Source organism: Microcaecilia unicolor, chromosome 5 (genome assembly GCF_901765095.1).
Source record: "Microcaecilia unicolor chromosome 5, aMicUni1.1, whole genome shotgun sequence".
Classification (NCBI taxonomy): Eukaryota; Metazoa; Chordata; class Amphibia; order Gymnophiona; family Siphonopidae; genus Microcaecilia; species Microcaecilia unicolor.
The window spans coordinates 360,680,207-360,703,946 of record NC_044035.1 but is presented as its reverse complement, the minus strand read 5'-3'; the positions used below and the strand labels follow the sequence as shown (position 1 = coordinate 360,703,946).

General features: G+C 43.6%; 1 protein-coding gene across 1 annotated transcript in view; it reads right to left on the bottom strand.

Annotated features, from left to right (window-relative positions):
• WWP2 (WW domain containing E3 ubiquitin protein ligase 2) overlaps window positions 1-23,740 on the bottom strand; it is a 169,918-nt gene that overhangs the window by 98,649 nt on the left and 47,529 nt on the right. The window contains exons 5-6 of the mRNA XM_030204668.1: window positions 20,633-20,752; window positions 4,561-4,657 (exon numbers count right to left, since the gene is read on the bottom strand). Of these exons, the coding sequence (XP_030060528.1) occupies window positions 4,561-4,657; window positions 20,633-20,752 (217 nt within the window). The remainder of the gene's footprint in view (window positions 1-4,560; window positions 4,658-20,632; window positions 20,753-23,740) is intronic.

Genomic DNA, 23,740 nt, shown 5'->3' with positions numbered 1-23,740 from the left:
GGGCTGGTAGCAACAGTGATTACGGTGGAAGCACAGGTAGGGTCCAGGATGCACAGCTACACAATGACAGGGGGGGAGCAAACCTATAACATTTCCAGCTCAGGATGAGTATGTGGGGGGAGCAATTATGAAGATTTCAACTACACAGTTCCCCGCCTTGCGTTCTCTTAATCCTGCAGGTACGCATGATTCTTACGGAAAGAACAGTCCGTGTCAAATCTTTGGTGGCACATTTTTAAACGTACATGTGCCTTGCTTTGTTACTGACGGTTCTTCGTAGCACTGACAGTATTTTCTCAGGGTGCGTTCTTCACACATTTCTTTTGCCTAAACATCAATGTGATGGAGTGGAGGAGTGGCCTAGTGGTTAGGGTGGTGGACTTTGGTCCTGGGGGACTGAGGAACTGAGTTCGATTCCCAGTTCAGGCACAGGCAGCTCCTTGTGACTCTGGGCAAGTCACTTAACCCTCCATTGCCCCACGTAAGCCGCATTGAGCCTGCCATGAGTGGGAAAGCACGGGGTACAAATGTAACAAAACAAACACCTACTTGGCTAGATCTTGAGAGACTCCCGAGGAAGGTTTTAACAGACAAAACACACATCAGTGTCAACTCTGGATCTACAGACTTAGTTTTATATTACACATACTTGTTTTTCATGGTATACCGCACGAGTCTGGACCTATTATCACTTTAGTGTCGTTGATAATTTTATATTGCATTCAATTTTAAAGTTGGAATCGAATTGGTCTTCCCCACTTCCTTCCGTTTGTAAATTAGGAAATGGCGGCATCCTTTTACGGTCCACTCCACCCGCACCCCTCCAAAACCGTGTTCACTGCGGGCAGACATGTGTAAGGAGCAGTTTCCTAAATCATTCCTTACTACAGGTACGGAGGGCCATTTATTTATTTGTAGCATTTATATCCCACATTTTCCCACCTATTTGCAGGCTCAATGTGGCCTACATTGTTGCGAAATGGTGATCACCAATTCCGGAAAAGAGAAAATACATAGCTAAGATGGAGGTGACAGAGTGGTTTAAATATTCAGGTGAAGAAAGTTCATTTTCATGCTGAGAAGTAAAAGGTATAAGATTAAACTTCAATCGAGATAAATCAGTTTGAACAAACAGAAATAATAAAGTTCAATCGTGAATAGGTTAGTTTGAACAATCAGAAAATTAAAGGCTATGTTTTGTGTACTTCCGGTGGAAATTTCTTACTGGTGTTTAGGATGGATCTTTGTGATATGCCTTTTTGAATAGGTTGGTTTTCAGTAATTTTTGTAAATTATTGATGTCATGTGTTGTTTTTATGGATTTTGGTAATTCATTCCAAATACAAGTCCTTCATAAGCCTTCTAAAATGACCCCATGGAGTTAAACAGATGTACATGTCGGCTAATCGATCCTTTCCAGAAGAAATTAAGAGGGCAATTGTGCTTCTCTCTCTGGAGTTGTAAAAGTGTTATAGATTTAGCTACTTGTAAAGCCTGTTTCCAAATCACACTGTTCCACTATCCCTGCCAAAACCCATGACATCTTCAAGAACTTTAATAGCTACATGAGCGTCTCCTGACGCTACGAGACTCCTTGTAAAAGCTGGAGAAATATTTACTTAGTACTCTGCGATTTAAATACAAACTGTTTTAAACGAACGCACATCAACATTTCCATTTTTTTTCCCTCAAACTTTCCCTCACAAATCATCATTTTTCTCCCCTTCACTTCTCCAGACACAATCCATGAGAAAGTCAGTTCCAGGTTACATAAGAACGTAAGAGTAGCCATACTGGGTCAGACCAACGGTTCATCTGTTTTCCAAACAGTGGCCAAGCCAGGTCAACTAATGTTTAACTCTTTAAAAACTGAAACATTGTGGGTCTCTAGAGAAGAAGTGGCAATAGCTTAGCAAAATCCTGCTCAGATTATGGGGGTGCAGGAAGAGCCCGAACAAACAGTGCAAAGTTTAGGGTGCTCACTGATGTTGAATTTACATTAAAGCAAACACCGAAAAGGAGAAAAAGTCCCTTACAAGAAAATACAGAAGAAAAGGATGTAGGGGAAGACTAATGAAAATTTTTTAAAAGAAAAAAAAAAGGGGGGGGGGGGGAACCTTGGAGTCAAAGAATGACAAACACAAAATTTATTATAATAAAACAATAGGCCAACCCGCCTATGCAAAACAAATACTCAACAACAGAAGAAGTTCAGAAGAAGCACTAAATCTCTTCGGAGCGTTTAGCACTGCATTGAGTCCTTCTATTGAAAGCCTACTGTTTTCTGAAGAGGACACAGAGGCTCTGAAAGCTCACAAATCCTCTGCAACAGTTACTGAAGGATACGTTTAAGGAAGGTCTTACACAAAGAGGTTAAAATTACTATTACACACACCTGTACGGGGGAATCAAGATTGCGTCAAGAGCAGACGTCGGGCTTTTCAGCTCCTGAACGCCCACAAGCGATCTGACGAGAGACTATTTTCCCCGATTCAAAATGGGGAAAAGAAAAGGGAAAACGGCGATAACTACCACCAAAGTACCGCCGTCAACTCCTGCTCTTCGCCAGACAACTTTGCAGGGTGTTTGGGCTGGAATCCCTGGAGTGCAGATGTCCACTTCGATTGGTTCGGCTAGCGCCGAACGCAGCACTGAGGGAGCGACGCTTAGCCCCCCGTCTCTCACTACACCTCCGCAACCCGGAAGCGATTTTTTAGTTGTGGGAGATCAGCATTTGGAGGCCTTGGAACAGCCTAGAGCCTCAGCGCTGGTGAAAGGTGGTCCCATGACAACTTCAACCCCGGGCAAGGAATCATCACTGCAGGAACCCCTTGAGGGAAACGTGCAGACTGCCTTGGAGATCGGAACTGTGAGTACTGGAGGATTATTAAGACCAACTGTATTGACAATGGATTCGTTATGGGAAGCTATCCAGAGTGTGAACAGCACATTACTTTTGATTAATGTTTCCTTTAAAAAAGAAATAACTGAATTAAAAAATACGGATCAGGTACTGAATGCTCAAATCCAAGAACAGAGTGCTAAGAATTTGAAAACTCAAGAAGATATTACCAAATTAAACCATGTAACGGAAGCTTTGATTAAAGAACGTGAAGTTTATGAAAGAAAGATAGAATATCTGGAAAACAATATTCGTAGAAATAATTTAAGATTTCTCAACTTTCCGAAATCTCCATTGATCAATGCTTTAGATATGCTTAAAAAGTACTTTAAGGAAGTTCTGGGAATTCCAGAAGAGGCTTATCCCCCTATAACACGGACACAATATATAACGGGAGTATTCAGTGGGCCTCAAGATAAAAAGCAACCAACTACATCCCAAGACTTAAATTTGACTGAATTTTTGGAGTCTTCTCTGGAGTTGATCACTGAACGAACAACATTACTGGTCACATTTGTTCTTGAATATGATCGCAACAGTATCTTAAAGTCTTACTTCAGACACATTAATGAGACTTTTTTGGGACAAAAAATTCAAGTGTTTCCGGATTTAGCGCGAACTACTCAAAAGAAAAGGAAGGAATTCTTAACTTATAAATCTAGAATTTTGAATTTGGGTGGTTCCTTTAATTTAAAATTTCCTTGTCGATGTTGTATTTCTTTTCAATCGGTGAATTATCTTTTCTTTAGTCCCAAAAAATTACTTGAATTTATTGAATCAAAAGAAAGAGCTGTATCGCCAATAGAGATAGGCCCATAACTAAGGAGAATGCTGTAAAATTGGCTGTGGATATTTTGCTTTCTCGTCTGCTAGAATTTTGTGTAATATTTCTATGTGATTTTATTTCTTAGTTCTTGATTCAATCTATTGTGGACAAAATGAAAAATTTTTCTTTTCTTTTCCTTTTGTTATATGAGGCATTTTGTAATGCCGTATTATATTTCTGATATTTCCATACATTTATGTTGTTATTAATATAAATGAAACCAATAAATAAAGAAATTAAAAAAAAAATTACTATTACATAGTAACATAGTAGATGACGGCAGAAAAAGACCTGCATGGTCCATCCAGTCTGCCCAAGATAAACTCATATGTGTATACCTTACCTTGATTTGTGCCTGTCTTTTTCAGGGCACAGACCGTATAAGTCTGCCCAGCAGTATTTCCCGCCTCCCATCACCGGCTCTGGTACAGACCCCGTATAGGTCTGCCCTCCCCTATCCTAGCCTCCCAACCACCAACCCCTCTTCCCCCCACCTGCTCCGCACCACAGCTGCGAACTCTGTTCTGGAAAACACCGGTGAAGTGTCCGATCTAAAGCAAGAATTCACCCTCTGTCTGTTGCTGACCTTAGGAATGGCAGGAGAACATCTTCACACCTCGATTCCTGAAGCAGGAGTTCAGGTTTCTTTCTCTGGTTAGTTACTGATCTGGTTTCTCCCACATTAGCAGCTGCTCTTCCTTATCACACTTCTTAAACTTAATTGCAGTCAACTGATAAACTCCTTCCATTTTTTTCAAAAATGCACCTCGAGACGTTCAGCAGGAACCTCCACCTTGCAACCATGCAACACTCCACATACAATGTTTCCTACCTAGATGTGCTGGGATGGCAGCTTGTCCTGGAAGTTTGGCATCTACTGGTTTCTGCTGGTACCGAGTTACTGGGGTCTCTGCCGGACGTCCCAAGTTCTGCAATGAATACAAGTTTCACATTAAAAAGTTTCCATCCACTTAACCGCAGTGACAAGATCAATTCATACTCATAGGTGAATGCTTTTTTATAATATTTTATTTATTAGAATATTTATATATCAAACTTTCAATCCTCAACAATAAAAATATAGAATTCAAATACACATAATAAAAGAGAAAAAAGCATCTCAAATATACTGCTCTAATACATCTGAAGCTGTCATAGAGGCTGGTATGTACTGTTTCATTTACAACTTTGCAGAGTGGAAGGGGGTCAGTGACCACTGAAGGAGTAAGGGGGTGTCATTCCTTTTTTTTCCTGCAGTGGTCATCTGGTCATTTAGGGTACTTTTTGTGGCTTATTCGTTAATAAAACAGATCTAGACCAAAACGTCCAACTTATAGCCCTGGATGTTTTTGTTCTGTTCCATTATGGCAGAAAAATGTCTGTGTTAGGAACGCCCGTATCTCACCCTTAACACACCCCTGATGCCCCCTTGTGATCTGAATGCACTTCTGACGAACTTCATAGAAAACCATCTGGAAAATGGGTTTTCGAAGATACCAATTTTTGCCACTTTTTAGATGTTTTTCTCTTTTGAAAATGAGCCCCTTTGTAACTTTGTAAGTCTATAAGCCCGATATTCAGACTGCGGGAGGTAGCCGGGCTGCCTCCCACGTTCAGCACTAAGCTCAGATGTTCAATGCTAAGCTGTTTCCGGTGACCAACATAGAATATCCAGTTTATTTTTGGCCGCTGAGAACTTAGCCGGCCAAGTCAATATTCAGCACTGACCGGCTGAGTTCATAGCAGCTAAGGATAGACCTGCTATTGACGCGTCCATATTTGGCTACCAAACTTAGCCAGTGATGTGCTGAAAATCAGCAGATAGCCGGTTATATCACGTTTTATAACCAGCTACATTTACTCTACAGCTCCTCAGTACCTCTCCACTCTCATCTCTCCCTACATTCCTCCCAGGGAACTCTGTTCAGTGGGGAAATCTCTCTTATATGCACCCTTCTCCTCCACCGCTAACTCCAAACTCCGTTCCTTTTATCTTGCTGCACCATATGCCTGGAATAGACTTCCTGAGCCAGTACGTCAAGCTCCATCTCTGGCCGTCTTCAAATATAAGCAAAAAGCCCACCTTTTTGATGCTGCTTTTAACACCCTTATTCACTTGTTCCGAATCCTTATTTTATCATCCTCACTTTAATATTCCCTTATCTCTTGTTTGTCCTAATTAGATTGTAAGCTCTGTCGAGCAGGGACTGTCTCTTCATGTTCAGGTGTACAGCGCTGCGTACGTCTAGTAGCGCTATAGAAATGATGAGTAGTAGTAGTAGTAAATATATTCAAACACACATTAAAAAGGCAATTCTACAACCTCACGCATACACTGACGCATATCAAAGGCACAAACTTGTCAGTTACAAGGCGGTGGCTGTAGCCAGAAGGCTGTATAGAGACATGCCCCAGTGAAATTTGCGACAGAAAGCAGTTGGGGATGTCCAAAATCGGCTTTCGATTATACCAATTTGGACGACCCTTTGTCGAAAGATGGGCGTCCTTCTCTTTTGAAAATGAGCCTGATAGTGACCAGAATTGGAACACAATAATCAAGGTGAGGCACTCTATGGAGAGATACAGAGGCATTACAACATTCTTGGTCTTATTTTGCATGCCTTTCCAAATAATTCCTAGCATTCCGTTTGCTTTTTCGGCTGCCGCCACACACTGGGCAAAAGATTTCAGCGTATTGTCTAAGAAAACGGTAACGGAATTCAAGCATGCGTGGGATAAACATAAAGGAATCCTGTTCCGAGGGAATGGATCCTCAGAAGCTTAGTTGAGATTGGGTGGCATAGCCGGGGGTTGGGAGGCAGGGATAGTGCTGGGCAGACTTGTATGGTCTGTGCCAGAGCCGATGGTGGGAAGTGGGGCTGGTGGTTGGGAGGTGAGGATATTGCTGGGCAGACTTATACGGTCTGTGCCCTGAAAATGACAGATACAAATCAAGGTAAGGTATACACAAAAAGTGGTTGGGGGGCGGGGAGAGTACTGGGCAGACTTATACGGTCTGTGCCCTGAAAAAGACAGGTACAAAACAAGATAAGGTATACACAAAAAGTGGTTGGGGGGCGGGAATAGTGCTGGGCAGACTTATACGGTCTGTGCCCTGAAAAAGACAGGTACAAATCAAGGTAGGGTATACACAAAATGTAGCACATATGAGTTTATCTTGCTCGGCAGACTGGATGGACCGTGCAGGTCTTTTTCTGCCGTCATCTACTATGTTACATTTTTTTTTCTTGCGTGCTGACTGCTAAGGTGGACACTAGCATCAGGCAACTATGAATTGTGATATTTTTCCCAATGTGCATTTGTCCACATTAAATTTCATCTGCCATTTGGATGTCACACCCTGATGATGTAACTGTATCTGATTGGTTCCCTTAAGATATTTAAACCTGAGAAATCCAGTTCTGCATGGCTCTTTGATAGGCCTCGGGTGTGAGTTCCTGGGCGCAGTACTACTTCTGTCGGTCCTCAGTTACCAACCTTTGTTTGTCTGCTATTCCTGAACCTGCTCTGCCAGCCCCAACCAGTGCCTGATTCCCAGCTACAGTTTTGCCTGCAGATTCTGTAATGCTCCCGGTTCTTTGGTGTTCACCTAATTCATAATTCACTTTTATTTGATAGACTGCAAATCAATAATAATACATCTAAGCAGTTTAGAATAGTCAATTAAAATACGGGAGAAGACAGACAGGATGGGAGGGAGGACAGTATGGGCGGATGGTCAAAACAGACCTAGGGCGCCCCAGGAAATCACTCTGTGCCTCCCTCTCACCATCTGCAATAATCTAACATTTTATAACTGTTTTCTGGACAATTGCACCTCTACAAAGCTACTCCTTATCAACTGCGCATCCTGGAGTGAACTGTTTAGTGGGATACTTCAAGCAGAGGCATAAAACCTTCTCAAGATTAGTCGCGCACCAGAAGGGCCAAAATAGCAGCAGAAGGAAGTGTTCCGGTGGTTACCCTAGACAAGGCCTGTGAAGAAACAGTGTGTTTCAAGCATGTAAAATATATTGGATATTATCTTGCATTGATTATGTTCTGAAGTGTATTTCTCCTATTTGGCCAGCAGGTAGTGTTTCTTTGCTGTAAAACTGTTACAGAGAACTGAGTGTTTTTTCTTTAGTTTGACACAAACACAAAACAAGAAGCAGTATATATTTCAAATCTTGCTGACTGGACTCTGATTGGCCTAGGAGCTCATCTCATTTGAACATTAATGGTTTTGAGTTCAGTTTCAGCCCGAGAGAGAGCTCTTTGCTGAAGTCCTGTAAAAAACAGTTACATTTGATAACTGGTGAACAGCTATATATGTCATGATCTCCCCAGGTACTTTCTACGAATTAAGAAAAGGTTTAGTTAGTTTTCTAATTGATCCATTTTTCAGTTACCTGTTACTGTTTGCTAATTGTGCATTTTCTGTCCACTGTTCCAAGTTCTGAGAATAAACACATTTGTTTGTTCGTTCTGCCTGTCTGGACTGATAAAGAATCATGGTGGTTTGTGTGTTGGGTCTGTGAGTGCTTTCTGGAAACTGTAGGATCACTGGGACTGTGGCTCCAGTAACCTAGAAATTCACTGGGGATAATTTGAGAGCATGAGACTCGCCCAGAGGCAGTTGTGACCCAGTCGGTGGGAGGAGGGTGCTAGTGTAGAGCACAAGTGGTAGGTGCAGGCGGCCACAGGGTAACCCCAGGCTGGTGGCTAGGCGTTTCGTGACAAGGCCATAATGCTCAGACTTAAAAAACACCTTACCACAGTCATGGAGGATAAGTTGTCCCAAATACATTAGGTTATTCAAGAGATAAAGATGGTTTCGTCTCCCATAACCAGCGCTTTCTCCAAGTGGAAGAGTGCATAGTCAAGCAGGAGGCCCAAACTGTGAGTTTGGAGACACAGGTGCAGGAGCTTGAGTGTAGTACACACCGGCTGGAGGAGCAAGTGAAGAATCACGAGAACCATACTAGGAGGAATAGCCTTTGCCTTGTGGGGCTATTGGAGACAGTCAAAGATGGAGATTAGTGTGGCTAGCTTCAGCAGTGGCTGCCAACCACGCTGGAACTTAGTAGAGGCCCTAATGTATATCAAATAGAACAGGTGCACCACGTAGGTCAGCAACAGGAGGAAGATTGCCGCCCCAGGCCAGTCATTTTCCGTTTCCTGAATTATGCGGACAAAAAGCAAATTTTACAAACATACCAAGTGGCCCAAGACCTTCACTATGAAAACTGCAAATTATTAGTGTTTCAGGACTTCTCAGCAGCAGTGGCAGCCTGTAGAAAAGCAATGGCACCTTACTGCAGAGATTTGTATAAAAGGGGGTTTTAAGTCTTGCTGTAGTATCCAGTGAAAGTGCACTTCCTTCATCATGGCAAGACCTGTTTTTTTTTTTTAAGATCCGCAAGAGCTTACATCTTTCATACAGAACTGCTCAGTGGTGGGCCCTAGGAGTAACGCCTGCTTCTGGAAACTGACACGATCCGGAAAAATATGTTTTATTCAAAAGCTTTGCAGAGGGAGCAGAGACTGATGGCTAATCTGTTTGGTGGAGCTGGGCTGTTCCTTGTCCTCTCTGTAGTGACCAGCTTTGTCTGCTCGGCCTCTTTCATCCCCAATTGTGGCCAACGATGACTGACCTGATATTCTACACTATGTGGTAGGAGGAGGATGTATCGCTTCGCCATGGGGAGCAGTTTTGTTCCGATTTGTTTTGTTGACATATATCCGACACCTGCTCATGGGCTGGATTGTATTACCCTATGGAGGAATTTTGTGACAGACCTTTTCTACTGTGATCTTTTGGAATTCTTGATTTGTGGCCCTATTGATGTAGTAGCACTGCTCTGCCCTTTTTTGGACATTGAGGGGGGGGTGGAGTTCCCTGTTTTCTTTAATTATTTATTTATTGCATTTGTATCCCACATTTTCCCACCTATTTGCAGGCTCAATGTGGCTTACATTGATCCGTCATGGCGATCGCCATTCCAGAGTGAAAGATACAAGTGGTATTACATAAAGAACATAAGTGATATAGTAGAATTAAGCAAACAGGTATAAAGAGATCAAATTTGGAATAATATATACAGTGGTAATGCATTACAGTTCATATAATACGTTAAAGTTCAAAAATGGGTCGATGCGGTATGCCTTGTTGAAAAGGTAAGTCTTCAGTAATTTCCGAAAGTTGGTTAAGTCGCCCATTTATTTCACGTCAATGCATTCCATAGCTGCGTACTTATGTAGGAAAAGCTAGATGCATGTGTTAAATTTGTAATTTAGTCCTTTGCAGCTGGGGAAGTGTAGATTCAGGAATGTGCGTGCTGATCTTTTAGTGTTCCTGGGTGGCAGGTCTATGAGGTCTAACATGTAGACCGGGGCATCTCCGCTTTAGTGATCTTGGAATATGTTAGTGAATAATGGGTGGGGTGGGGGGTGGAGTGAGAGGGGTTGTACTGAGTTTCTATGGTTGATCGTGTGGGGAAGGTTGAATGGTGAAATAGGTGACAGTTGTCAGAGATCATGGCTTCAGTGTGAGAGAGAGTGGGGTGTGTAGATGGGACCCGGGACACTTGTCAGCCTGGACATATTTACCAGCTGGGGAAGAATGGACATTTTTCTCCCTGGAGAGGCCACGCTGGGGGAGCGGGGAGTTTTCTGGTACTAATAGCTATGGACTGGGTATGGTCACTTCTCAATTGGATCTGAGACTATGGTTAAACTTACCCCAGTTACGGTGAATGTTGATGGCTTTAACTCACCGGTGAAGAGGACTAAGGTCTTAGCCCTCCTTCAAAAACATAGTAACATACATATAGTAACATAGTAGATGACGGCAGAAAAAGACCTGCACGGTCCATCCAGTCTGCCCAACAAGATAACTCATATGTGCTACTTTTTGTGTATACCCTACTTTGATTTGTACCTGTGCTCTTCAGGGCACAGACCGTACAAGTCTGCCCAGCACTATCCCCGCCTCCCAACCACCAGCCCCTCCTCCCAACCACCGGCTCTGGCACAGACTGTATAAGTCTGCCCAGCACTATCCCCGCCTCCCACCACCGGCTCTGGCACAGACCGTATAAGTCTGCCCAGCACTATCCTCGCCTCCCAACCACCAGCCCTGCCTCCCAACCGCCGGCTCTAGCACAGACCGTACAAGTCTGTCCAGCACTATCCCTGCCTCCCAACCACCAGTCCCGCTTCCCACCACCGGCTCTGGCACAGACCGTACAAGTCTGCCCAGCACTATCCCCGCCTCCCAACCACCAGCCCCTCCTCCCAACCACCGGCTCTGGCACAGACTGTATAAGTCTGCCCAGCACTATCCTCGCCTCCCAACCACCAGCCCTGCCTCCCAACCACTGGCTCTGGCACAGACCGTACAAGTCTGTCCAGCACTATCCCCGCCTCCCAACCACCAGCCCCGCTTCCCACCACCAGCTCTGGCACAGACCGTATAAGTCTGTCCAGCACTATCCCCGCCTCCCAACCACCAGCCCCGCCTCCCGATCTTGACTAAAAGATGGGGATGGAATATTGCATTTTTGTAAGAAACACATTTAATAGTAAGAGAACACAAGATAGTTAAGCGATTCTGGGTGGGAGAAGCATTTTACACCTCATTTAGTGGGCGTCAGAGAAGCTCTGCCGTTCGGATCCATAAACATAATGTACATAAAACTATTCAGGATAAAAGAGCAGGTTTTTCTTTTGCTGGGAGAGCTCTGGGGTCAAAGAATTATACTGGGTTCAGTTTACGCACCTAACATCTACAGTCATAAGTACATAAGTAATGCCACACTGGGAAAAGACCAAGGGTCCATCGAGCCCAGCATCCTGTCCACGACAGCGGCCAATCCAGGCCAAGGGCACCTGGCGAGCTTCCCAAACGTACAAACATTCTATACAATCAAGCCATTGTGACATCACTAATGAGGTTGGCTCTTATTGGTGGAATGAGCCACTATGACATCACAATAGGTTAAATCACTGCTCTATGTAATAAAAGTGAGCCAAGTAGAGGACATAAGTACATAAGTAATGCCACACTGGGAAAAGACCAAGGGTCCATCGAGCCCAGCATCCTGTCCACGACAGCAGCCAATCCAGGCCAAGGGCACCTGGCGAGTTTCCCAAACGTACAAACATTCTATACAATCAAGCCATTGTGACATCACTAATGAGGTTGGCTCTTATTGGTGGAATGAGCCACTATGACATCACAATAGGTTAAATCACTGCTCTATGTAATAAAAGTGAGCCAAGTAGAGGACATAAGTACATAAGTAATGCCACACTGGGAAAAGACCAAGGGTCCATCGAGCCCAGCATCCTGTCCACGACAGCGGCCAATCCAGGCCAAGAGCACCTGGCAAGCTTCCCAGTCAAAAGTTCTTTTCAGCTTTGGTGACTTAGTTGGCTGCTTACCTAGACTATCAATTGTTGATTGGAGGAAATTTCAACATCACTGCTAATTCCTTGATTGATTGCAAAAATGCCAAGGTGTTTGGGGGGAGAGGAAACCACGCTGCTAAGGGTTTGAATGTTCTTATGCAGCAGCATGGGATTGTGGATGTGTGGCGTACTCTTAACCCAGATGGCTCCGATTTTACTTACTTCTCTCATGCGCATAATGTGTATGCTCGATTAGATTGAAGGAGTTAGTGCAGTGGACTTTGATCCTGGGGAACTGGGTTCAATTCCCACTGCAGCTCCTTGTGACTCTGGGCAAGTCACTTAACTCTCCATTGCCCCAGGTACAAATAAGTACCTGTATATACTATGTAAACTGCTTTGAATGTAGTTGCAAAAACCACAGAAAGGTGGTATATCAAGTCCCCTTTCCCCCTTTTTCTCTCCAGTCCATGTCACGTGTTACTAAGTGTGTACTAATGTGTCTATTCTGTGAGATCAGTCCCCAGTTATAGCCATCTTGAATTTTGTAAATAAAGATGCTGACGCTGTTTGGAAGATCTCCCCTCACCTCTACTAGGACCCCGATTTTCATATTTTTCTCAGAAATAAATGGCAGAAGTAGGACTCCACCAACTCACCTGAGGTTGGCCCAGTGGTGTACTGGAAGGCATCTAAGGTGGTTCTGAGGGGTCATATTCTGGCTTTTCAAGCTTGCCTTAAGCAAACTCAGGAGGGGAATCTGGCAGTGCTTACTAAGGACCTGCAGGAGTTGAGAACATGTGTCTCAAATGGACCTCCCTACTAAACAAAAATTAGCAGAGGTTTCTAAGGAGAGATCGATAGTTTATTGACTCAAAGAGCTGAACAACAACTTTACTTTCAACGCTATAAGCTGTATAATTTGGGGGGGGGGGGGGGGGGAGTTGCTGGCAAATTGTTTACGTCCCCCTAGGAAAAAGCAAACGATTACTAGCATCAAGGATGTGCAAGGTAGACGACTTGTTGATATCCACCAAATCTCCCAGCAGTTTGTCAAGTTCTATGAGAATTTGTATACTAAACTAGAGATGAAGCCATTCAAGACTTCTCTCTAAATTACAGTTTCCCAGTTTTAATGACAACCAGGTTGGGGAGCTTAATAGACCCATCACTTCTGCAGAACTTGTGTCTGCCATTAAACAGCTCAAACTAAGGTACTGGGGCCTGATGGGTTGGGCCCCAAATATTACAAAATCCTGAATGATTTGGTAGCTCCATATTTGCAGCTTATGTACAATGGGCTTTTGGAGGCTCAGACACATGCTAGGCCGAATGTGGCACATATGATTCTTCTTCCAAAACCTGGGAAAGACTTGGAACAGCCGGGTTCTTATCACCCCATATCATTGCTTAATCAGGATGTTAAGATCTTGGTTGCAGTATTGGCAGGCAAACTGAATCGCTATCTTCCCTTGGTTATTCACAAGGACCAGGTTGGGGTTCGTCCACGACCGTTATGCGTCCATGAATTTGTATAAAGTTATGATGGCCCTGCATAATAAGGGAAAATCTTCCCCGGCAGTTATAGACAGCCTTGATCTTAAAAAGGCCTTTGACAGTGTGCTTCGGCCACATTTGTTCTGGGCGTTGGATCACTTTGGTTTGCAAGGAAATTTTGTGTCTTGGATTCAGGCCTTATACACTAACAGGCTCATTTTCAAAGCACTTAGCCTCCCAAAGTTCCATAGAAACCTATGGAACTTAGCCTCCCAAAGTGCTTTGAAAATATGCCTCTAAGCCAGAAGTGCAGATGATTATTAATGGGAAGCTTTCCCCTCCTCTAAATTTACTGAAGGGTATAAGACAGGTCTGCCCGCTCTCCTCTCTGCTTTGGAGCCTCTGGCGGCAAGGATCCGGCAGAATTCAGACATACAGGGCAAATGGATCGGGGGTTCTAAAACCCGCTTGAGTATGTTTGCTGATGATATGATTTTGTACGTGAACAGGGCACCTGTGAATTTAGACAAGTTCCTGGATTTAGTCCATCAATTTGGCACCTTCTCAGGTCTCCGTGTCAACTGTGATAAATCTGATGTCATGCCCCTGCAGGTTATCGGGGGTGGGGGGAGAGTTGGCAGAGGGCACTCCTCATTAAATCTACAACTCACAATATGAAATATCTGGGTATCTTTCTAAACCACTCCGTCTCGATAATGTAGTGGCAGGTAATGATTAAAATCAAATCTCTTTGTCAAAAATGGAGTGACCTTCCATTATCCTTCACGGGCAGAGTGGAACTTGTCAAAATGGTTATGATCCCTAAAATGCTTTATCCTTTACAGGCCCGTCCCATTAGGGTTCATCATAAAGAGGAGCTAGTTTCAAAGTCCATTTTTACGTAAATTTCTGTGCCAAAGGACGAGCTTCCCACATTGCCTACTTTAAGTTAAATTTTAGACAAGTTGCAGGGTGGGTAAACTTCCCACATCTCCGTACTTATAATGTGGCAGCGTTGTTGCATTGGATTTATGAGATAGTGATGGGGGGGAGGGCGTACAGAAGTTCTTTCCTTTGGCTATGCTACAGTCCTGGTGCCAGTGATTAACTTACTTCATGGGGACCCTCCTCATGTGAGGGACTTCCATGAGAGACTCCAGTTTTTGAAACCTTTTCGGTTAGCTTGGAAGTGGTGGCAGAGGTGGCACACCTCAGGCACCTTGCCTCCTGACCTTGGTGGGTAATCTGACCTTTTCTTCAGTGGTGAGAGTATCCAGCTTTCGACTTTGGGAACAGTACAATTGCTGTCCCTTCTCTCAACTCCTACAGGTGGGGAACGATGGGGGTTTTCCCCTCATTTCAACAACTTTAACATTGCTGGAATCTTCCTCATACTCATCGCCAAGCTTATTTTTAAGCGTGCCATTATTTTTAAAGTCTTACATGTCGGCATGGTGCAGCATAGGTCGCTACTCAACTGGATGTTCAACTTGCTTCCATCCCCCCATTACTAAATAGCCCTTTGACTTGGAATTGGATGGTGAGGGATACTTCCAACAGGCAGGGCATTACTAGACTTCAAGAGTGAGGGCAACAGAACCTGTGGCAAACTTTTTCTAATACATTTTTTCCAAACTTTTTGCCTCTACTTTCTCCTTCTTAAAGGCGGTAGACCTTTGGGAGACTCAATTTAAAACCTTACAAAGAGCATACATCAGTAGGGCACAGGAGTGTAATTTGAAGCTTTGGGACAATGCAACTTGTATTAAATGCAAAGTCCATCCAGGTATTTTGCTACACTCTTTTTTGGTGTGGCGTGCCCAAAATTTACTTTGTGGACCCGGCCTTTGAGGTCTTTGGAAGTCACAATCCAGCAGGAATTGTCTTGGGAGTATTCTGTTGTTGGGATCTCCGCAGCCCCTGCTGGATCGAGGCCTGTCTGTGACTACTTGCCAGTTTTTGTGTATTGCTTTAATCTTGTTGAAGAAAATTATTTTACAGTTTTGGACCTCAGAGAATAGCCCTTCTGTTGACCTGTGGTTTCACAGAGAGCGAGAGAAGAGGACTACTCCTAAACAGAGCCAATATATGTATCTCTGGTCTCAATATGCTGATGAGACATCCTTATAAGCTTGCCCATTCCCCTCACTTGGTGGTGGTGGGGAATTCTGGTTTTCTTTCCCATGGGGTCCCACTGGGGTTTGTTTGAGGGAGGGGGGTGAGTGTGGTGTGAGAGGGGTGCATGTTGGGTTTGTATGTGTGGGTGTAGAAGGTGTCATAGGGGATAAATGAATGTTTTTTGGGTTACTTGGTTTACATTATAAAGTGTTTTATTACTGTATTGTATGAAGTACTGGTTAATTTCTGTTTATCAAGCTGGTCTTTTTTTGTTTAAGTCAAGCATCAGTTCTGTACATTGTTGTGCACATGTGAAAATAAAATATTAAAAAACAAAAACCGAAGATTAGAAAAGTCCACGTTCAAAAATTTGAGAAAAACAAGTTGACACAAGTCGATATGAAGACCAGGGTAACACGTGGGAAAGGCAAAGCCACGTCAGCAACAAAAGAGGCCAAGAAGGGGGGGGGGGGGGGGGGGGGAGTGTGTAAAAGTAAACTATGGTTTAAAAAAAAGAAGGGAGATCACAGGACATACAATGCAATAATTAGCAAAAACTAACTGGCATTCAGGAATAAGTCAGAGCAGAAATCAGCAAGTCCATGCAAACAGGAAACATTAACTCTGTCAGCAAGGTGTTCAGTTTTTATTTATATTTCCCTCTCCTTCCCCCCTCCCTCTTCATCTAGGAACTCTGCAGAAGGGGATTTACTCCTGTATTTAAAAAAATAAACGATACTACATTTATCACTGCAACTGTTTTGCTATTTTGTTAATAAAAATAATTATAAAAAAAAAAAAAAAATTTTAAGAGAGCGATGGATAACGGCTATGGTACCAACATGGCTCTTTCACAATCCCTCGGTCCTTATCACAAAGCAATGACAGAGAGAGCCATGACCCACCCTCCCTGGTTCTCTCACACTCCCTCTCAGTAATACAAATAGGTGACTGGAAGATCTCCCAAACTCTCCCTGGTTCTCTCACAATTCCTGTCCCACTACCACTGAGCAGGTTTTGGAAACCAAACAGAATATTTTTGAAGATGGAACTGAACCTTTGATTATCCAGCATGAAAAATGCGAACGTGTCCCCTGAAGTACATAAAGTGTGAGGAGCTGTGACAGGAGTCGTTCAAGTGATGTTCCTGGACACCGATAAGAAAATCCTTTCTAACCTACCCCATCTGGCTTCTCCCTGGCTCAAGCAGAAAAAGATGTGCTACCTGAGCAGTTAAGCAGCTTCTTTTGGCATTTATTCATTTATTTATTTATTTATTGCATTTGTATCCCGCATTTTCCCACCTTTTTGCGGGTTCAGTGTGGCTTACAATATGAGTTGAATGTTGGAAATACAATTTGTTACAGATAGTTATGGATTACATTGTGCAGGGTTAAGCGAAACAATTGAGGTGTCGTTAAGGAATGTAATAATGGAACATAGGCATTGCAACTTTGAAGGAAACAATGGGAGCTTAGAGGGCGATAAAAAGGCATGAAGGCGTCTTTCTGTGAGTAAAGGTATGAGTGATGTGATAATACGGGAATGGGAGTTCAGAGGTGAATGTATGATGCATTAGTGAACAGTAAGTGTGGACTTTATGTGTTTTGTTTCTTTCAGTAAATTTTTTCAAAAAGATGGGTCTTCAATAATCTGCGGAAGGAAGCTTGCTCGTTGGTTGTTCTTAGGTTGCGCGGCAGTGTATTCCAAAACTGCGTGCTCATGTGAGAAAAGGTTGACGCATGTAGCGCCTTGTATTTCACGCCTTTGCAGTTGGGGAAGTGGAGGTTAAGGAAGGTTCGGGATGATCTTTTGGCGTTTCTGGGTGGTAAGTCTATCAACTCAGACATGTAGGCTGGGGCTTCGCCGTGGATGATTTTGTGGACTAATGTGCAAACTTTAAAAGTGACGCGTTCCTTGAGTGGAAGCCAGTGCAGTTTCTCTCTTAATGGTTTTGCACTTTCATATTTTGGCTTTCCAAAGATGAGTCTGGCTGCCGTATTCTGGGCTGTTTGAAGTTTCCTCAGTGTTTGTTCTTTGCAACCTGCGTATAGTGAGTTGCAATAATCCAAATGGCTGAGCACAAGGGATTGCACTAGGCTGCGAAAGACGGATCTTGGGAAGTATGGTCTTAAAAGTAAGTGGTCAAAGGTGGTAGTGGAGGGGGTATTTATAAAGTTTTGGAGGCAGAAATTTGTTTGTGAAAAACCACAACATATGATAACCCACCACAAAAATAATCCTAAGCTAATACTATTACTTTTTGGGACTGCTTTCCGTGGCTAAGGAGAAAAGCTAGAAAGGAAGAGGAGAACCCTCACGTAAACGAAAGCAATGGACAAAAAAGTGAGGAAGTCTTGTGTTGAGTCTGGTTGGCTTAACCAAGAGAGATGAGGCTGTGTGGCTTCCGTAAAGCGAGAAAACTCTGGGCTACAGATTGATGTAGCAGCAAAACTTGTCCATGACAGCAACATCTCTCTTGGTTAAGCCAACCAGCCACAACACAAGAGATCCAACTGACCCCTGATGCGGGCCTTGGTGCCGAAACATGGCCGTGTTGGGTCGTTTTTAAGCTGTTTATATTAAAGGCTTCCTGATATCCACTTTGAGCTGTCCTCACTTTTTTGTCCATTGCTAAGGAGAAAAGCTTCCACTAAATACTTAGGATAAGAAACAGAGATGGTGGAGGGGAAGGCACAGTCTCTGCTCACAGGACAGACATCTCCTCACTCACACACTCATGTTCACTACCATTATAAAAGCAGAGGTATTCCTACCTTCCCCCCACCCCCCAATGCTATCAGCCCAAGAAAGCTCCATTCCACAATGAACCCCAAATAAATATATCCCATCAGCGTGGTGCAAAAGCCAGGAGCTGGGATCACTGGGAACAGCATGAAAACGATACACTGGAGAGACGGAGCAAAATACTACATCCCACAAGCAGGCAACTTGCCGAGTCTGGAATAGCACAGAGACTCCTCCACACAAAAAGCAGAAAGCATAACTGATAAACATATTAACAATTACACTATAAAGAATAAAGCCTTCAGGCCTTCATTTGAGAGAAAATGTTCAGTTTCAAGCTTTTAATGTTCAATCCTTTAGCTGTGCAACTTTGTAATCGGCACCAGTGACGGATATGGTGTAGACTTGTACCTTAATTTTGATGTAATATTGTCTGCTATCATTTTATGTACCAGTTTTTGATATTATATCTGTTTTATTGTACCACCACGCCTTGAAATGTGAAAAGTGCTCAACGCTTTATCTTTTTCAACACTTACTTCCCTATATTTCCCACCGCCCTTTCTGCCTCGCCTCACCCTATGCGTGGAATAGACTCCCTGTGCCCATACGCCAAGCACCCTCACTGTCCATCTTCAAATCTCTACTCAAAACCCACCTCTTCAATGTCGCTTTCGGAACCTAACATTGTACCTAGTAACCTAGACTGTTCCAACTATTGATTGTCTACTCCAATTATTGCTTGTCTGCTCTCCTTGTCCGTCTTGTCCTCTAGATTGTAAGCTCCTTTGAGCAGGGACCGTCATTCTTTGTTTATTGTACAGCGCTGCGTAACCCTAGTAGCGCTCTATAAATGTCAAATAGTAGTAGTAGTCTCACATTACAAGTTGCTTCTTTTCAGCAAATACGTTACAATTTTATTCGCACTAAAGATTTCAGTGTTATAGGTCCCTTTCTCTGGAACGCCTTACCTGCCCACTTACAATCAATGACTTCCTTCACTGATTTCTCTTTTCAAGGATGTTTCTCACCTCTAACTCTCCCAATCCTTCTTAGCTACTGGCACGTAGTACACCTTGGACAAGCCAGGGCATGCGATGTGGGACCACATAGTTCAGCAGCTTAGCTATATTTCAACCCTGTCCTTCACTGTCCAATAGCAACTAGACTTCTATTTTGCTCCCTACTTACTATCCTTTCTTACTCACTCTTTCTGTCGATTTGGTCTTATGTTTGCTTGCAACTGTCATGCTACGTACACCACTACTACTACTACTTAACAAGTGAGTAGACGATACGATGGGGGCAGTCAATTTGGGGCAGTCTGGATATCCTGAAGGTAAGAGTTAGGTGCCGAAGGCAGCACTGAAGAGGTGGGCTTTAAGCAGAGACTTGAAGATGGGCAGGGAGGGGGCTTGACGTAGGGACTCCGGAAGGTTGTTCCAGGCATAGGGTGAGGCGAGGCAGAATGGGCGGAGCCTGGAGTTGGCGGTGGTGGAGAAGGGTACTGAGAGGAGGGATTTGTTCTGTGAATGGAGGTTTCGGGTGGGAACATAAGGGGAGATGAAGGTAGAGAGGTAGTGAGGGGCAGCAGACTGAGTGCATTTGTAGGTAAGAAGGAGAAGCTTGAACTGAATGCGGTATCTGATTGGAATCCAGTGAAGTGACCTGAGGAGAGGGGTGATATGAGTATATTGGTTCTGGCGGAATATAAGACGTGCAGCAGAGTTCTGAACAGATTGAAGGGGGGATAGAAGGCTAAGTGGGAGTCTGAAGGCCCTGCCATAGGGCAATATCAAAATCCTAATAAAGTTCAAATTATTAATACATTCTCTAGATTATAGAATATTGGTACAAGCCAGATAATCAATAAGAACTATGGAGTCTTCTTCAAATAACCAGTCCCGCCTAACCACCCTACCCTTGATTGCATGCGGTGGCTATGAGCAGTACAGAGTCTCTCCTCCCTGCCTCCTCCCCTGGTCACATGGGGTGGCTGCGCGCTGTAGGCACACCCTTCTCCCTGCCTCATCCCCAGGGTTTCACGCAGTGAATATGAGCCCTAGGCACACCCTCCTCCCTGTCTCCTCTCCTGGCTACTTACAGTGGCTGTGAGTAGTACTCACCCTCTGTCAAGCTTCCCAAGTCAGCAGTCTGCCCATCCAGGAAAACTGTCAGCTCTCCACCCGAGACAACATTGCCTTTGTGCTCTGTCTCCAAGTTGAGGTTCAGCTGAATATTCTCCACTGTAGAATAGAAAAGGCAACAGGAAACATGAGAGAGAAATATGGGGAGAAGGAAAAAAAACACAGGTAGGTGGAGAGCTGGAAATAGTTACCTGAAGGAGAGATGAAAAAAATCGAGGGAGGGAAGATTTGGATTTGCTTACTTACCTTCCCAAACCCAAACACAAGGTGGGCTACCTTTCAGTGCTGTAGATATTTCCTCCCTCAGAACACTTACAATCTGTTTTTCTGCATGATTCTCTAACCTATGGGACATTTGTTTTCTGTTGCTGCAATTAAGAATATTGCGCATTCCCAGTTGTAGCAACACAAACATAGCATGACCCACGTTAGGCCCCTCATCATTTAAATCGTTCAAAAGAAATCCAATTCAATTCAAAGTAAGAGCATCCCCTTAAGACTCATTCTCCACCCACTGCCCCCCTCCACCCCAGCAGCTACTAATCTCGTATTAAAGCTACGTAACTGGCAAATGTGTTATTGCCATAAGTGCTTTGTAAACTGGAGCCAAAGTTTGGTACCTGAGGCAAGAGACGGTGAAGTGATTTGTCCAAAGGGAAAAGAAGCAGGTTTGGAACCCAGGCTTCCCACTGCTCTAAACACTAGGCTACCCCTCCACTCCTGCAACAAGCTCACACTAATTGTGCATCTACCACGAGACCAATTACAACTTAAAACATAAGAATAGCCATACTGGGGCAAACCAATGGTCCATCGAGCCCAGTATCCTGTTTCCAACAGTGGCCAATCCAGGTCACAAGTACCGGGCAGAAACCCAAATAGTAGCAAGACTCCATGCTACCATTCCCCCATTTCTACCTCAATGCAGACCATGGACTTTACCCTAGCAATCATGAACAAAAGTTATGAGAGAAGAGGACATTTCTCTGGCTAAAGTGAATATTTGTTTTAATCTGTGCTTTGGTGATTTCATGGTTGGGGTTTAAAAGAGGTACTGTAGGTTTATTGATAAAGACAATTAGAATTTTAAAAAAAAGCAAACTTTATTAACTAGTCTCCATACCGTTTTCCCCATAGGTTTAAAACTTAAACTTTCTGCTACATAAATCGATAAGACTTTAGAAGGCACAGCAGGGCTACTTCAGTCTTTAGTAACAAAAAAATAAAATAAAAAATAAACATGCTATATTAATTAGTTCCATAGTGTACAATCCTTTTCCCCCATAGTTTTAAACTGAATCTTTCTTCTAGAGGTAGAAACTTAACTGTAACAGCCAAGCATTAAAAAAGGATAGTAGCAGGGCTCAAACTTTGTCTTAAAATAAAGTTACTTTCTGCTCTTTGCCAGCAGGAGAGGTAGCAGTGCTACTGACCTGAACTAGGTGTTAAGGTGTGAGGAAGGCAGAATAGCTGCAAAGGTTGCTAGGGCAACCTGATCCCTATGTTAGCTTCAAGGGATCTGTTTGAAGCAGTTCCCTTAGAATCAAAACTAACTAAGAGAGGGAAGGTTCCAGGTAACTTTCTTTCTGAGAAGTTCTAAGAAAAGAGGACATTTCTCTGGATAAGTGAATATTTGTTTTCCTCTTTGCTTTGGTCATTTAAAGGTTGGGGTTTAAAAGAGGTATTGTAGGTTTATCGATAAAGACAGTTAGAATTAAAAAAACAAAACCTTTATTAACTAGTCTCCCTACCCTTTTCCCCATAGTTTTAAAACTTGAACTTTCTGACACAGCCTATAGCTTAAACAGATAGCCATCAGAAGGCAAAGCAGGGCCTAGTCAATTATTCTAATTAGGATAACAAGAGGGGAGTTTTCATTACATTTAATTACTTTCTGAGACACAAGCACTAAATAAATCACACAATATATCAAACAATCAGGTTCTTTATATTAATCTAATATCCCTCATAACTTAAATGTTTTAAACTGCACAAGACAATAATACTAAAATGCACACAGCAGTCCAGCAGCGAGAGGGGTGCTACCCAGTCTTCTGCACCGAGTGTCATATGTATGATTATCTCCCAGTTAGCAAGAGGTTATATGTGTGTAACCGATGCAAAGAGCTCCTAGCTCTCAGAGAACAAGTCCGTTCTATTTAGGCTAGAGTAGCAGACTTGGAGGAGCTGAAGGAGACAGAGATACATAAAGGAGGCCTACAGGGATATTGTAGAGAAGTCCCATCCGCAGTCTGGAAACCCCTGTGCTGCTTTGAAGCAGGGAGGTCTCCTAAAAGGAGAGCATCTCCCTGATGAAGTAGGAAGTAATCCTGTGGCTAAGACCTGCTCACCAGATGATGCAATATCCTCTCGCACTGAGGTTGTGTCTCCAGGTGCTTCTGCCAAGAAGGGAAGGATTAGGACAGCTGTTGTAGTTGGTGATTCGATAATTAGGCATGTAGATAGCAGGGTGGCTGGTGGGTGTGAGGATCAATTGGTAACTTGACTACTTGGTTCAAAGGTGGCAGACTTCACGCATTACCTAGAAAGGATTTCATAGAGTGCTGGGGAGGAGCCAGCTGTCTTGGTACATGTGGGTACCAATGACATAGGAAAACATGGGAAGGAGGTTCTGGAAGCCAAATTTAGGCTCTTAGGTAGAATGTTGAAATCCAGATCCTCCAGGGTAGCATTTCTGGAAATGTTCCCTATTGCACAAGCAGGATCCAAGAGGCAGGCAAAGCTCCGAAGTCTCAATGCGTGGTTGAGATGATGGTGAAGGGATGAGGGATTTAAATTTGTTAGGAAACTGGGCAACATTCTGGAAATGGGGGAGCCTGTTTCGAAAGGATGGGCTCCATCTTAACTGGGATGAACCAGGCTGCTGGCGCTAATATTTAAAAAGAAGATAGAAGACCTTTAAAACTAAAATGGGGGGTGGAACCCAGCCCATTTCCTCAACAATGAAACGGGCTCTAGGAAGGCTCTCTTGTAAGCAATTTTTTCGTCTCTCCCCTGCCCTCCCCTCCCCTCCATGTCCAGCGATTCTTCCCTTCCCTCCACTCCATGTCCAGCAATTCTCCTCTT